General features: G+C 33.6%; 1 protein-coding gene across 2 annotated transcripts in view; it reads right to left on the bottom strand.

Annotated features, from left to right (window-relative positions):
• LOC132701002 (hemicentin-1) overlaps positions 1 to 17,954 on the bottom strand; it is a 178,944-nt gene that overhangs the window by 54,536 nt on the left and 106,454 nt on the right. For both annotated transcript variants that reach the window (XM_060668613.1, XM_060668622.1), the window contains one exon: positions 13,771 to 13,930. In XM_060668613.1, coding sequence (XP_060524596.1) covers positions 13,771 to 13,930 — 160 coding nt within the window. The remainder of the gene's footprint in view (positions 1 to 13,770; positions 13,931 to 17,954) is intronic.

The raw sequence follows: 17,954 nt of genomic DNA, 5'->3' as shown, positions 1-17,954 counted from the left end.
ACGTAAGTGAAATCTATACTTGTAATGAATATTGCAACACAACTTTTACAGCGATCCGGTTTTTGTAATCTATTTTCGAAGTTCATTTAGAGTTTGAAATATACCCCGTCTTTTTCAGGCGAATTGCTTGATTCTGTATACCAAGACGCTGTTTGAAGCTATTTTGCGTATGATTGCTTACCGGAAACCGAACAAACACGTTGTGAGCGAGTTTACCGTTTACCATCAAAACCGTACAAATGGAAAGAAAATTGCCCAAATGAAATAGAGTTCCGAGCAAAACGAAGCTTTCATGACCTTGAAGGAAGCACATCTTCACCAATTCTAGTAGACAGTCGCTTGGAATACGTATTATGGACCGAGTAATTATACACTAGGAGCATATTTATTCCAAGGGGAGTGTAAGGACGAACGGCTAACTGAGTATGCTTCCCGCCTTTTAACCTCAACTGAGCAACACAAGACCTTCACTTCAAAATACCAGTTGAGTATGCTTCCCGCCTTCAAACTTCAGCTGAGCATAATCAAAATAGTCAACCTAATCACCTACGAAGTTGCCTTGCCAAGTGCTTTGAAAAATATGGTCGGTAAATACTATGTGTCTGGATTGATACTGTACCGTGGGGATAACAATACAAAAAGCTATCACCAGCCAGAAGGGCGTCATTTATAATAAACATAGTTTTGGGGTGCAGTTCTCACAAGTACAGTAGTTGAATTTTATGATGGTTTCGTTTTATTGGATAAAATACCAAATGATTTATTTACATTTTAATTTACATTATTACATTTTTAATTTATAAAATATACCCAAGGAATTTAATTAAACATTAGTGTGAACTATTTTAAACGTTGTTATTTTGTTGATGAAAGTCGGAGCTACTGTCACGTGTCTCTGCATGAAAATGCGATGTGATGATGATGCTATGTCAGCAGAAAAGGATTTCATTCCAAAAATATGCACATAATAAGTGGATGTGACGGATTAATATCTGACACTTTTAGATGGCGTGCTTTGGTGATTGGAAACTCAATATGCTGAACGAATATGATAAAAAAGTTGCACTATTCAGCACTTACTTTATTTTTATGGCAACCTATGTATTTCGAGGTATATTTTAATTATTTTTATTTCCTTGATTCGAGGACAAATTATTTATGCATCTGCGGTTTTACCGTCAGAAATTGTTAACTGGTATTTTAGACAATAAAATAATCTGAACTCATACGTTTATGCAGACACTTTTAAATTTGAAAAATCATTGTGTCCTTCTTAATTTTGACATAATTCGAATAAACCAGTAAAATAATCGACGCTCAAAACAAATCAAATATATCAATACGTGCAACGGATGCGATTTTTAGAGAGAACTTCTTAGCGATCTTTTCCCTTTAAGTTCGGAAATCCGTTCGGCTCCACCGTACGTAGCCGAAAGCGCTTACAGAGTTTAAAAATGTTCCATTACCGAAATAATCTCTCCTTCCTCACATAAAACTAATTACAGAGTCCCACCCCAGGTTATTTTTTTTACTTTCAGATGCGAACCTTGTTACCTCGCTGACGGACTGATCACCTTTCGTTTTGACGAAAATAGTTAATGAATATTCAATTAAAATAAATAAATGGATAAATAAATATTTGATACATTTTCAAATTAACATTTTATTGTTATCTTTAACCTCGCTTGCACGAGGAATTATGGTTTTTGGTGTTAAAGCTTGATCTAATTGCGGATGGCATTTAAAAATGACAGATATCTTACTCAGGTAGTCAATTTAGTCTTTCTGTAAAGTCTGTTTGTCGGAAGGTCCCTGAATTTCTGTGAATTTAGATATTTTATTACTGCATTGATCACCTTCTCTGACCTTTTATCACAACTGAACATGTGGCAAGATTAAAAAACAAGGGGTAGGTACTATAAATAATAATGTGGATAATAACAATTAACATGTATAACGACCACGAACGATAAATATTCGTAATATCGACTTTCCATTTTCAGACACGTACATATTATTTTCTCGATACTATTTTCTAATACGCACCTTCGTATCACATCTGGTGTGTTTGGAAGCGTGTTTTAATCAATTCCTTTTAGGCGGTTCCGTAAAAGAAGTCTAGTGGTGTTAAGTCTGATGATCTGGGGCACAATTTTGAAACCCCTATTTTCCAACCCTCCTGTCTTAAAAATTTGCCTTTAAAAATTGCCGATCACGTCGCAATTCTAAGGTTTAAAGGGTCTTTCCTAATAATACAGGAAGTTTACATGACAAAAAATAACACCCCTCCAGCGAAATGAGAAAAAACAGACGGCTGTAATAAATTATCTGATATTTCTAAATTTATCGGGCAACGAGATACAGCAAAGCGTTCACATCCTAACACCATTCAGCAGGTAATTGATACATTCCCTGTTAAGTTATAGCTTCTTAAAAGACTAGGATACATTTTTGGGGGAAGTTTTTTATAATTGGGATGTGACATATCTTCTGTTTTTACATTTTTACACACTGTAAAAACCTTTAGATTTAGGTATCAAAAACCATATTGAAACTTATTTTCATCGTAGATTCCCAAACTCCTATAATATAAATCGCGGTCCATTAAAAAAAAATACAACTATGATACTTTTGGGACAACCTGTCTCATATGAAAATTAACTATAGTAGGACTTCACAAATCTTAGAAATAAAACATTTTGAAAAACTTGTATTTTGGCAACAATATTCCGCGGGTGAATAACCACGAGTAAAACTAACCAAAACTATGATTGTAGTACTCCTAAAAGGTATCTATAATAAATATTTTAATTTCTTCTTATTTCTTAATATTTGCGTTATTTATTTTAGTTTAATGAAGAGGCGGCGGCGTAAAGTGCGCACCTCCGAAAATCGGGAAAGCGTCTCCCTATGAATGCGAAAAAAAAGGCAATAAATAGAAGGAAACGCCGACAAAGATATTTGCGGTTTGTGGATAAAGGGACGGCTTTTAACAGCAGCCTAAGTAGGACTATCCAGCTGTGTGAGTAATCTTGCTACCCACGAGTTTCACTTATTACAACCGAGGCCGGCAATCCTACCAGATCTTTTTTCGGCAGCAGAAAAAATTAACTTTATCTGAAAATTACGAACGCTTCCGGAAATTGCACATTTTTCTCGTAAGAAATGTGGAGAAGGCGACAGCTGCTATCCTTAAGTGGCATATGAATTGATTTAATTACATCAATTTTGCAGGACCCCACCGATTATTGCATATTTTTTCTTCATCATGTTATCAGACTCAGTAGAACTGCACATAACTTAAATAATTGCTTGTATTTAGCGTACATTGTTAATTAAAATTTTTCGAATTTTGAATTGTGAAGTGACTGTAAACATATTATTGACTCGGAGATACTAAACACTTCAATGTTTATATACGCGGTTTTAAAAAACGTGCTCCGTCATTGATATCTGCAACGGTAATTGCTATAATGTTGTCAATTAATTTCAAGTGACATCTTGGCCAATAATGAATTTAATAAAAAATAAAAAACTACCCTCCTTCACTGTCTTCACAATTAAAACTAAATTGTAAGTCGCCTCCATCGCCACTGTTGCCGTCTTCTTAGGTACTAATTAATAATGCCGCAATGTCTGAAGCATCACCTATCTGTCTGTCTCCCAAGCTTCTTGAATTACCCTTTCTGTGTGGTTGACAGAATTTTTTCAGTGCACTAAAGATAGTTAATTTATCGCGTTTTCCCAAATCAAAACTTCCGGTTATATCCCCTTGAGACTAGGAATATATCGGTTGCATTTCCTTTCCATGCTATTTAAATGGCATTAAACTGATAATAGTATGGCCGAAGTCTTAGTATTTTGGGGGCTAAAAGTTTCACACATTCGTCCACATTCGTAGATTTTTTTTTCATTGTTACAATTATTTTTTACAGTGCTCCATAGTTCGTCCTTCATGACCCTCTCTGGGAAGTCAATGTCCTTTTCTTTTAACCATTCAATTAACCATGATTTTCCTGACCCTCTTAATCCTTCTTTTTATACCTGAACCACAGTATTTCGATAACTAGTTTTTTACAATTTCTAGACATAGCATTATCCTGTTAGTGTTTTTACTAAAAACCCACGTCTCGTCAATATAGACGGTGATATAAGTATCTTCTCCTAAAAGAAATTGTGGACAATGGGAGGTAAATGCATCAAGTATGTCCTATTATTTGATTCCTTACATTTCAAACCAACACTTTTACTTATTTTTTTAGCGCGATGATGGAAAAATTAAAATATTCGTTTTTATCTTGAGTTTTTTAAACACAGTCTGCATTGTAACATATTCATTTTCAATTTGCGGAAAGATTCCAGTTTTTAGTTTGATCTTTTTCCAATTGAAAAAAGCAAAAATATTTCAAGCTTTTAGCTGTGATTGTTAATTATATCTTTGCGGCATCTTACAAAAGTTTTTAAGTGGTCAAAAAAAATCAATGTCAATTTTGACGAATTTATTCTGAAAGACATGACTAAAACCGGCACTAACTGTTATAAAGACAACGAATTTTCTCAATTTCTTTTGTCTGTCTCAGTTGACATAGATTAAACGAAAATAATCAAAAATGACGTCATTCCAGAAAGGAAATGCGTGTTTATAAATTAAATTTCATATCAAATTGTGAAAGAAAAATCCGTATTTAAAAATAAACTAAGGTTTTAGCCGTTGCCTGAATAGACCACGTCAGGAAACACATAGATATTAGGTTGAAGGGATCAAAAAATCACCAAACTGCTTGTTTCAAAAATAGACTCTTTTGGAATATTAAACGAAGTAATTTAGAGATTGTTCACAAATCACTCTGTATCTCAGGAACCAGCCAGAATTTGGTAACTCCTTAATAATCTTTAAAAGATATCAGAAAAAAAGGTTTTTTTACTCCCGTCTGTAAAATACCAATTACGCACCGATCTAGCGTGCGGGAAGAGTCACTTTACCACGTTAGTTTCGTTTCCCACGAATCCGAGCCACTGCGGACATTTCCGAGATTTTACCGCACGGATTTCGGAGCATCTAATGTTTTCGGAGATATTTCCCACACTTTGAATTTTGACGTTTGTCAATTTTGACAGTCATGTCAGTGAATGTATTTGTGTTGTTTTGAGAAAATGTAGCCAAAAACTAACGGTCGTAGAAAAAGTATTAGTATGCAACACGTTCGGTAAACTTTTTAACTCATTCGTTTATGCCGTTTACCGCACTTGTGGCATAATATACTATTTTCTTATTTAACTGACCTCACCGCTGCGGAGACAACATCGGTTCACGCTGGTACTATTGAATATTGTGGCGTGTGCATAAACTCATACCCTTTTTTTGCGAAAATTTTCATAGTCGACCCAGTCGCTAATTTTGGGGTATATTATTTGGTAGTTATGAGTTTGCATGTGACAACGATTGAAACCATTAAAGCCTAGTTTAGTTTTGTGGAACTGCAATGGTTTACTGGGTTTATTTGTAGGTTTTTTGTAAACTTTTCGATAAGCTGGTAAAAAAAAGAAGATCTAAAACTAAAACTAAAAAAATATTGATCGAATTTATTTTTGGATGGGATCTCTACAGACCGTCGTCCTTTTTAACCTTCGAAACCCGACATCGATAAGGTCACGGCCGAACAAAATTCTAGATATGTTTTTGGACCGGCAGGGAAATGTTCCCGCGTCGCAAAAAACGCCTTTATTCGGGTAAACAAAAGAACAAAAAATATGTCGGCTTCTTAGCAAGGGACTAACAAGGCGAGCATTTGTGACACATCCAGTCATCTTCAGATATGCCCCCGGATTTTTCTGGTTACATAAATAAGGGGAATTTATGGGGACGTGCTCTGCGTGACTTTTCTCCACCGCGGTCCCCGAGCCTGCAGCCGATGACATTCTTTCCGCGCCCCACTCTCCGGGACGAATTTATCATTTTTTATACGGGCTGTATGCGCGAACATCCAAGCCAGCAGTTTTATTGTAATTTTATATCTTATTTTGCAGCAGTTACCGCCGCATGTGTAAAAACTTCGGAAAAAAAATGTTTTATTTAAGCCATCTGTCTTTTTAAAAAAGCTTAGTTTCCAACAACTTTCTTTGGAGAGCGTTCCTAGGGGATGAAAAGAAGGTCACGTAGTGGGCTTGTTTGGATTTATGTATCGGCTAAGGGTAGATTGGTAAATCTGAAATTTGGACAATCCTACACGATGTATCAACAAGGCGTATGGCCAAGACAATAAGTTAAAAGAAAACGACTTTGAAGCAAAAATCAGTTTGTAGAGGCTGAGTTATAAAATAGTTATTGTTGTTTAAAAACGATACTATACAGGTTGTCCAAAATTAGTGGGCCAAACTATAACAGCATATTTTACGTCTAAATTATATATAAACATATGTCTCGACACGCGCTCTAAAGCATAGAAAGTTTTGAAATTTTTACGTTATAGCAACTTTGGTATGTTGAATCTGATTTTAAAATTATAAATTTCGAATTTTCGCCAGGGCCCTAACTTTTGAGGGGTACAGGTAACAAAAACTGCAATGACTATTTTGTGTGTCGACTTTTAGACTTTTTTGTTATAAAATCAGAAAATTTGTGTTCTGTTACGAGAAAAAGCGACATTTTGTTGAAAACGCTAAGATGAACCATTTTCCGGTAAAACAGATTTAAAAAATATTCTGTTTAGCAAGCCCATCTTATTTATTGATCAAAAATTGAAAACTATAACTGTTTTTTTATGATTTGTTCTTTATAAGCATGAAGCGTTTTTCGAACATAAAATTGGCATATATTCACTTTCATTACAGTTGTTGCATGGTATCGCTCGTGCTGCTGTGCAGACGGTTTCCACAAAGACAACAATCAAATCCGATTTCAATTTGTCAGTATCATTTCACAGATAAAATGAAGACCTCCAACTTTTTCGTGATATTCTCCTTTCCGTTCCTTCTGTTAGTGTTCAACTAGGTTGTTTGAGAAATCGATACTTTTCCATTCTCTGAACCTGCGTATACCACTATAACTCTCTTGTATTATTTCATCTGTGATTGCGTAATTCTACTTTTATAACTGCGTGACCGAATTTTTTCAATTCTTAATTTTCTCAGAGCTCGTCTCTAGAAATGTTTTATTTTAGTTTCCCGCTTTCGCGTTTTTATTGTCCTTTGAAATTTTTTGTTCCCATAAAATGTTGTTCATCATTGTCTACTGCTTCTACAAGTTTTCGAGTCATTTTATTCCCGTGCCATTGTGATGTGCCCATATAGACAATGTACATACTAGTATGCAATGTTGCCTTATGTAGGGGTGCATTTTCTAGCATTTTTGCTTCCATATATGTTGAATCTGTTTGTAGTTGTAGATAAACATCATTGGTTGAGACTATTATTTGTAAAATCACTGCAAATTATATCACAAACTTTAATTTTGATATGACGGTTTCTATAGAATTGGTACGCCTTCTTTAACGAACAAGAGGTCACAAACAATTAAATTACATTGCATTTAAGTGGCATATACAGATTTTTTTCAATAGCATATCTTATATTTTCTTAAGAGTTATTCCAGTAGCCGTTTCTGAGATATTAGGATTTGAAAAATTTAAAGCGAAGGTTGATGGTTCTACGCATGTAGGCTAAAATCAACTATTTGAGAATAACAGTTCTGAATCAAAATTTCAATCCGGTGTCCAAGAAAATGTGTATAAATTTAAAAGCAGGCGAATTACCGCAGGCGGCACCTTGCTCCATTTAAAGGGTGATATGATGGAAGAGTATGTTTCGAAATTTTGAATGAGAAATGCCGATTAAATTTAGCAAACAAAAAATCGATAGCGGTCAATAAAGCTACAGATACAGTAAAAATGTTTAAAGCTTTTTAAAAAAACCGTAACTACGAATTATATCGCAATTTATTTAAAATATATTGAATTATTTGTATATTGCCTACATTGTGGACTAAGAAAAACATTTTAAAAAAATGGAAAAACTAGCATGGGTAAGCGTTCAAAAGTGTCTGTGGTCTAGCAATTTGAGAAAGTACTTTTCCCACATCGGTAATCTTAGAATCTAAAAACAGATTGGAACGGACACCGATGCTTTCTATCAAATTCAAACGTGTCTTTAAAAAGCATATTTTAATAATATACTTTTTTTTTGACTGTCAGTTGTATAACATACTCTAAACGTAACCTACATTTTATCTATGACTTTTAATTGTTGGGTTGTAAAACCACACGAATACATTTACTGAGTGACGTTTGACGTGACTAACAGAATTGACAAATGCCAAATACTATTGCTAGAATCTACAGAACACATTCGATCGCTCCTAAACCCGTAACTAAGGTACCGGAAATTTCCGACGTGGCTCGCAAACGTGCGTAACGATGCTGACATCTTAAAACGACACTGTCTGCATGCTGGATAATTTTGTATTCAGAGGTAGGGATTCGAAAAAATATATAGGCGACGAAATAGAAAGATTAAAAAATCCACAAACCTTCAAAAAAAAAATAAAATCTTACATAATGGACATAATTTTATCTTAGTCTGCAAAAATTTTCCGGTTCATTCGCAAACGAATTGTTAGGGAATTCGTCTGTTAGACGAGAAAACCATGAAAGCATTCTGACAGAGAATAATATGTCAATCAAACCTCCGAATCAAAAGGGAATTTAAATGAAATTTGCAATTTTCCAATTCCGAGCACGCTGAACTTTTTTTGGTAGCGGCAACAGTTTTTATTTGTTTGTGACAAATTGTTGAATCGCGTAAACGAGGAAAAGATAAAAAATCGATTATGAAAATTGGCCTTTTTTCGCTTAGGTTTTGTAATAATTAGTGAGGCGTACAAGCCGAAATTCTGAAACTTGGCCCAAGTTTAAAAGATATGCTAAACTGTCCATTTTTTTTTCTACAGTTGTAATTATTAAGTTCAAGGTTTAGCATTGTGAAAGACAAAATATTTACCACTTTAATGGGTTATTTTAACAACATCAATACTCTAGGCGTAAGTAATTTCATTTCAAAATTTTTTAAATATCAATTTCTACCATTAATAAAATTGTGATATTGTTGAAGATTTCCTCGCAGTTAATATTTTTTTTACAGAGAGCAATGCACAAAATAAACATAATAAGGAGTTTTTCCAAATATTACATTTCTTTCATTCAAAAGCCGTAGATTAAAGGGCTAAATGGTTCCTTTGTTAACTGGAACCCCTTGTGTGTCACAGTATTTTTGGACAAAACAAAATTGTGTGTTTTTTCATTTTAATAAAAAGTAAATAAGAAGCTTGAGAACTATTTAAGATTACGTAGGAGGTAAATTTATGATCAAATTTTACCTAATATCACATTTTGTGAGCGAATCCCATCTCATACAGGGTATCCATGAGAACTTTACTTACTGAAATTTAAAATCAATAAATTACTTGTAATTACTGGACCTCGTCGAAAAATTAAAAAAAAAAGAATTTAGTTCACGCCTCGTTGACAACTCGAATGTTGACTTCGGCCTAAGAGGTAACCGTAGAAGGTAGGGTGTACATCGTAATTCCTTGGAATGCTTCTGCAGTTCCTTCATACCGTACGCCCTTTTTTGTACTAAATTGTTTATTACAATAATATGCAAAATACAACAACTAATAACAACATCCCTAAACAGGACCAGTAAAGTTCTGGCTACGAGATAAATTTAATGCAACGACGGATTCCATCTAGATGCTATCAGAATTAAACACTTATATAATCTATACTACTAATACTACTAATACTTGGTATTTTTATTTTTGTATTATTGGGATGTTTCTCACTTCCAATAGTGACTGATAAGACACTGAAGCCTTGAGGGTTGGATTTTTGTAGAACATGTACAATTTTATACATTAATTTACACTGCTCTAATTTTCAAATATCTGATGATGACTAAATTGAAATTTTCATATGATTATGCGAAAATTAAACAGTATTTTCAGTATTTTCTTTTGAAAGACTTCAATTCATTCAAGTAAATTTCATAACACATTCTCACAATGTGCTATTTTTATGTTAGAGATTCCTCTATAGCAAAATATTTTCTAAACTATTATTTTTCTGTCGAAATACCTTACATATATTTTGTTTCACATGTGCTAATTTTAATTTTATAATGGTATAACCAGCTTAGCAGTCACGTCTCAGGTTATTTTCTAGCATACTCTCTAACGCCCTTTCAGTTTTTGTCCTATAAACTAGTGCTGTGTCATCAGCAAATGTAAAATAGCTGGCTTCTCAATTTGCAAGTTTTAAGTTTAGAACGTAACGTATATATAGCAGTTGGCCCAGCACTAAACCCTTAGGCAACCAGTGAGTGTTATTAAGTCACTTTTACTGTCCTGTATCTTAAAATACTGTTAGATAAATATGCATTAACTGAAGAGCATTTTCACCAAGATCGATATTTGATAGTTTGTTGAAAGAAAAACGAACGTCAACTGTTTTCTGTAAATCTGCAAATGGCACTGATCCAGTGCACCACAAACAAAATTTGTTAAATTACAAGTAGCCGACAAGGATACACTGCTTTTTTGTAAAAGCGTACTGAAATTTATCAAAAGCCATATATATTTTTTTTAAATCTAGTCATTCGGTTTTTTATAATTTTTTCAACTATTTTCGAGAATACACTTATTACGGGGATTTTGCTCTTACCTAAAAAAAAGTAATAAGATTTTTTTTATTCATATTTCAAAAAATTTCAGCTAATGAACTTGCTCATATTTCAATGAAAACTATCCACCCCAGATAATTCTGAAGACGTCACTTTTCCGAAAAAATCAAACAACAGCTTAAAAATCATACAACACGTTTTCTTGCTCATGTGCAAACGTTATAATTTTTAACAACCTCCGATCGTGGCGTATTGGGCCTCGTCTACCTATCCACCGAGCACTCGAAATCATTCGGTGTCTTACATCGTGAGCGTAATGTGGAGGTGCACATAGTATCACCATTTCTTAGAATTTGTGTTATTTCGGGATCAATATCTTCTCTGAGTTATTGTAGATAACACTCATCATTTAAGTTTCCCTCAATAAAACACGGTTCAACAAATACGGTGTCTGACTATGGAACTCCCGCATTGGATGTGGGTCATTTTCCAGCCAATATCTACAATTATGTCTGTCTACTATACCAGAGAAGCAGATATTATACAATAAAGCAGGAGTGTCGTCCAGAGCTTCACTTATAAATTCACAAAACTGTGGATGCCGATCGAAATCGTCTTCATGCCGCTCTTGTACTAATGTAATCTGGTAAGGATGAAATATGTGTTTATGTAAATTTCTGAAAACACTGCTGCGACAAACATCCACTCCATTAGGAATTTGTGACACTGGCCAACGTGTCCTGAAATGGCAACTTCCATAGCCTGGTTGTTAACTAACTACTAGTTCGGACTAGTGGTTTTTATTGGTAATTGATCCTGTTTCGAAAAATGTTATGTACTTATGTGTGGCAGTTCTTTAGAGATGAGCAGCATTAAACTGATTTAGCTGTGGCTCTTGAAGATTTATTATTTTTGTAATATAATTCTATAATTTCAATTCGATCTTGCATAATACAAATAAATTTGCAGTTGATATTCGAATAAAAACTGAGCTACCTTTAATTGACACTTTATTTAAGAAACGCCAATTTTTCGATCGCTATGACTTTGTCACCTAATTGAAGAGAGTTACAGCCGCAGTAAAGGTATAGTTTACATTGAAATTATCCGTAACACCTAGCTGATTGACTATTAACTTTAGACATTCTGGGAAACCTCTTGTAGGGAAAATCCCAATAATGTATATGGTGTTCCACAAAAAAAAATGGAAGGAGCTGCCAAAGAGTTAAGCATATAGCAAAACAATATCATTTTTGACGTGTTTTTTCATTTCTTCACTAAAGTTATGCCTTCAGAATTATGATGATGATCTGTACCGGGTGGCCCATTAATAAAGGATGCCGGCCTCATCTCAGGAACCGTTAGTCCTACAACACTATTACAAATTAACAGATATCAAAATTAGTTTTAGCATAATCCACTCTGGATATGGAAACTTTTTTGTTTGAACTATTGTTTTCTATCTCGTCAAATTAAATGTGGGGGAAGGGACAAATATTGGTTTAGATAAAGTTGAATAACTTTTTTTTTGGCTAATCCGATTTCGACGAACTTAGCTTTCGCTTCTCTTAGTTTTAAAGAGTATTTATAGGAGCTTCGACTGGCATGTCAAGATCACGATATTAATTCTTTTACGAGTCGGTAGGAGGCACTTCATGCCAAAAACAGATATTTTTATAATTTTCTCGAAAATTTCAAATGTTCAGCTGGGTTGAAATTTTTTTCCCTTGGAAATATAAATAAAATTGTGTTGATTAAATATATTTTTCAATCGAAGCATAGTAATAGTACCAGAGACGACAGACGTGACATGGGATTTCTCCATAATAATCGTTAATAATCAATAATAGTTAAAAAATGAATCGTCAATATAATTTATTAATATATTACGTTCATTTTCAATATCAGAGAAGAGGGTAAAATAACTAAGTTAAGTAAGAGGTTGGCATGGTAACGGCATGATTATTATGGACCCAAATCCAGACATCAGTTTCTTGAGGTATTTTCTGAATAATTCTTTCTAACCTAATTTCTTTCCAATTATGTTTTATATATAAAATAAAATAAAAGCGGTATCAAACTTTATATCATCTCTGGGTTATCTCTAATACTGCTTCTATTATACCTACGTAAAAAAATATTTTTAAACTAACTTTTATTTTTTATCTCAGAGGGAAAAAACGATATTGCCATTACATTTGAAAATCATAAAAATAGCAGTCTTTGACATGAAGCGCCTCCTACCGTAAAAGAATTAATATCGTAATATAGACATTCCACTCGAAGCTCCTATAAATACGCTTTAAAACTAAACTAAGTTCGTCCAAATCGGATTAGCCAAAAAAAAGTTATTCAAATTGTTCTAAACCAATAGTTGATAGTTGACAATAGTTAGACCTTTAATTTGACAAGATAGAAAAAAATAATTTGAAGAAATTTTTTTTTTATCTAGAGTAGATCAGGTTAAAACTAGTTTTGATAAGGGTTATTTTGGAATATTTTTGAGAAAACCCGATTTTTCTATTTTACATTAGAGATTACGCCCCCTAGGGACCATTTTATGAACTTTTATGAATAATTTACAGCTTTTTCTCTTGGCGGATTTACCTATAAATATTTTTGTCTAAGTTGTAGGACTAAGTATCCCGGAGATATGGCCGGCGTCCTTTATTAATGGGCCACCGGGTACGTAAACGCACACAATTGTTGAAAAATATATTATTATTAAGTAAAATCGTTACGTAATAATAAGAATTTATTTAACTGTAAGCGATAACTATAAGAAAAATTACACAGAATTTTGTGTAATACTTGAATGTTCCATTTGATATTTGGTTTCTCAAAATGCTACTATTTTATGGTTCTCTAGCTCTCTCGTACGCTTATTATTATTGGCTACATCAAAACTATTTGGTAACCGTCCGTCGACATTTATATCTAGGGAGACGTAATATACGCGAAGACACTTCAAAAAAATCTGATAAAGCAAAATTCGAGGTATTCGTAAAACGAGGGATATTCAAATCGTCCTGACAAATTATGAAACCGCAAATTTCGGGTCGTCGCTAAAACGGAATCATAAATTCCTATACTCACATTGGACGGTCAAATCGAACGGGGAACTGTAGGTCTCCCCCTCAGAATTCCTCGCTGAGCATGCATATTGTCCGGCGAAAGTCTGCTTTATATTTTTTAGGGTTAGGACGTCATTGCTGGGCAACGTGCCTGCGGATTCGTTGTATGGTAGTAAATGGCTCTGAAAATCAATAAAAAATCTAGTTACCTAATTATCCAATAGGGATACAAACACAAAAATTTGTGTGATGTGTGGAAACTTGTTCTTAATAAACTGATGGTAAAGGTGGGTAACGACTTGACACAAAACGAACACTTCAAAAACCACATTTCACTGATAACATCCATCCATAAAAATAGGTAGACGTTTTCGAAGTAACAAGGATATCTATCAATTTTAATATGTTTTTAAGGAAATTGGATGGCATGAAATAGCGGCTGAAACAATTAATGAAATAACCACGGATATGCCAAGAAGAGTAACTAATTTTCCAAATACATTGGTATTGGGTGAAATTAAACTGTTATCTAATGCAAAAAGAGAAACGTTGAATCATAAAGCAAAATGTTTTTAATAATTTGCGAATTTTGATTATATCAATAAGAGCAAAATGCCGACTATAGATGTACCAACCTTCTTATATGGTAGTGGGCTATGGACAACAATGAAAAAAGAAGAAAGCAGGATCCAAGCACAAGGAATAAAGAGTGAAAGGTTGCGCAAAACTGGACAGACTAAGAAATAGGGATGTAATGACGAAATATTCAAAATAAATGAGGAAATAAAGGAAAATTGAAATAAGTGGAAAGAACAAGTAAAAGGGAAGCACAAAAAGAGAATACCACCCAAAGCAAGATTTCTCAACACCATGGAAAAAGAGACATCGGAAGTCCGAGAAAAAGATAGGTGTCGTGCCTAAAATCTGAAGGGAAGGAAAAGAAGAAGAAGAATAAAAAGAAGAGGAAGGAGAACAAGAATAGGAAGAAGAATCCAGATTTGTAACTAGGACTTTATAGTAAAAGACCCAGTTCCTAGTAACTTCATCCGGTTAAAGCAGAAGCGATTTTATTGCGGAAAAATGACAATTTAAACGCATTTCGCATTAAACTCGAGTATAATTGGTAAAAACGCCGGATTAAGAGAAACGAATTTTTTACAACGAAACTAAAACGAAAATGGCACTTTCGTATAGCTTTTTAAAATTACTCCGGAATAAAATGCCCCAAAAGAAATTAATAAAGCACCTTTATTGCATGTACGGTTACAAATTACTGCCGGTGCTTTAGCGGATGCATACAAAAATAAAAGAAAAATGCATTACCGTTTGGAAAATTTTATTCTTTATGTGCTGGGTTATAAATGTATGCAGCGAACTTTATTGTGCGATTTATTTTAAGCCCCGCAGTTTCGATTCTTACAGAATTTTTGTTTTTTTGCTTTTAGGTTTTTGAAATTAAACATAATAAAGCGTAATTCGCACAAAAAATAGAGAATTACTTTAAGGAATTACTCCCCGCCGGCACTGAAAAATAATAAATAATAAACAATAAATAAAATTAAAAAAAAGAAACTCCAGAAGTAACCGCAATTCAGAAACTTCGTTGTCGAATTGACTTCCTCAGTTCAGATTTACAGGAATGCCGTAGAATATATTAACCTTGTGTTTTTCTCAGAAATATCATACATCTACTTAACCGGATAATATTGGTGGCTTATATATTGATTTATGTTGGCGAAAACTTGTTGCAACATTTTACAAAGTGGCTGGTTTTACTTTCAATTGTTCAAATATAATGCTTTGAATATGTTTTATATTTACAATGGTTCTTTTACGTAATTGAGTAAATTAAAATTAAGCACTTAAACATGATAAGAAATAAAAGACAAAAATAATATAAAAGTATGATAGACCAAAGCAAAACTAACGGAAAAAAGATTTTGAAAAACATACAAGAAGTTTTTATGTGAAAGTGAAAGTCCTCTCAAATGAAATGAAATAAAAAACTTAACTAATAATAAAACTAAGAAAACAATTTATTTAGTGTTTAGTTATTATTAGTAATCTGATCATTTTGCTTTGTTTGGCGAAGGTTGGTGGCATAGATTTATGTTATTTGGTTTAACTGAATCTCGTGGTAAATATTTGCTTAGTTTAGTTTACCCAATCAGGAGATATTACTGAAGATGTGCTCTTGCCTGCTTTGGTATACATGAAGGTAAACGATGCGACCAAATGATACTGATACTGATATATTATTGCCTGGTTTGGTTTGGCAAGTAAGAAAAGTCTCATTGGAAATGTGTTGTTGGTTGGTTAGAGTTACATGAATATATGACCAGATGAGGCACGTGTACCTATGTGCATTGCTTTATTGTAGAGGCGCGTGTCGCCGAAGCATTGCGTTAGTGGATAAGCATGTGTTGCCGAAAGTATTTGTTGCGATAATCATGGATTTATTGGAGAGGCGTGTGGCGCCAAAGATAAATAAATATTCCAGGAAATAGTGTTATACTGGATGTGGTGCGGAACCGAAGAGCAATGTTCTGATGCTGATAGCTGATGCTTTTATTGGTTTGCCAAATGAGTGCAAGTTGCAAGTAAGATTTTGGTTTTCTAATTAAAGTTTTTATATATTGCTTAATGATAATAATAAAAATAACAGAGAATTGCATAGCGTGCAAGAGGTCCCATTACAGATTTGGAGTAGCTCTGATAAATTTTTGATTGTTTCCTTTTAAAAATCAATTAAGTGATTTAATTACTTTTTCCTTTGAAACCAGTGTCGTACATTCTTTTAGTATGTTCAAGAAGTCTAATCCTAAGTCTAATGACACACAAAAAAAATGAGATTTGGATTATCAGAGCATGTTTGGTCGCAGCAAAACAACATAGTAATAACAATGCCAGAAGCCCGTGTTATCCACAAAGAACGTCACTGAACAAAAGAAAAATTTAAAGAAGCTGTTTTATTGAAAATATAAAAATATTTTTAGCAATCCAACGGATATTCTTGTTTGCATATTTTTGATTGATTTTACCTTTGAAAACAATACATCTTTTTCTCTAGAGATATACAGAAACATTCAGTATTCTTAAACTTTAGAAGATTTTATTAAAATTAATATAGGAAGTTGGACCGTATCAATACATCTCTTAATTTTGAGGAGTCGCAGAAGCAAATACCATACCGCTTTCAATTCGTGTAGTTAACGAGTTTTCCGTTCAAAATTTGGAAAAAGGATTCTAATTATCACCACCATAAAAAGCGTCACCAATCAATTCGAATAATTTGAAAAACCTTGGCCGTGAAGGTTAACCTTTAAACGAGACTCATCCATAAACTGCATGAAGTCTTATCGCGTCGAAATGAGAAAAACATAATCTTTGGTCAGTTCACTCCGTTTCTACGAAAACTTGAAAACGAAACCACAGAACACATTAAAAACGCATCAGTCTTAAAAGCTAAACAGGCCGAAAGGAGAGATAATGTCGGTTAGACAGCTTTGAGCAGCAAACACATAACTCTCGTTGCCGCCATTTCTCGTTCTTTATGAAAACGCGCGCACACTTGGGAAATTCGTAATTTCTTTTCCGACACTTCTCTATTTTCCGAAAGGGATAAGGTGTATAATATTATGCCGCTTTCTTATAAAATATTATGGACGGCCACGTTCTTTTACACGAAAATATTTAAATAACAATAGGCGTTCGCCATAGAGATTATCTAAACAGGTGTTGGCTAAGAAAACTGAGCATATAACGTGGGTTGGCATGCAAACTTACAACAAGAAATGCATATTAAACAGGGAGTTGGAAGTTCACGGACTTAACGAGAAAACTGATATACAGAGTACCTTCAACGGCGGTGACCGTCATTTTTAAATTGTAAATCAAATTTGTAATTCACTAAAATGAAAACGTAAAAATGCTTTTAAAATAACGAGTTAACTTATTTGGTTTGTTTGGTTAAAGACGAGACTCGACTTTCTCAAAAAAAAATTATAGTTGCTTCATAATTTCTTGTTTTATCGGCAAATATCTCTAGTAACTATATAGCACTTCAGTTACATACACTTATAAAACATCAAAGTTATAGTTGAAGTCAAGTTGCGCATTTATTTTTCCTTCCAAATTGACACTTGACAGTCTATCTTATTAATGTAATATGTCTTTTTGTCTCTGTATAGCAATGCTTCTCGTATT

Source organism: Cylas formicarius, unplaced genomic scaffold (genome assembly GCF_029955315.1).
Source record: "Cylas formicarius isolate icCylForm1 unplaced genomic scaffold, icCylForm1.1 PGA_scaffold_10__41_contigs__length_53128322, whole genome shotgun sequence".
Lineage (NCBI taxonomy): Eukaryota > Metazoa > Arthropoda > Insecta > Coleoptera > Brentidae > Cylas > Cylas formicarius.
This window is presented reverse-complemented; position numbering and strand designations above follow the sequence as displayed.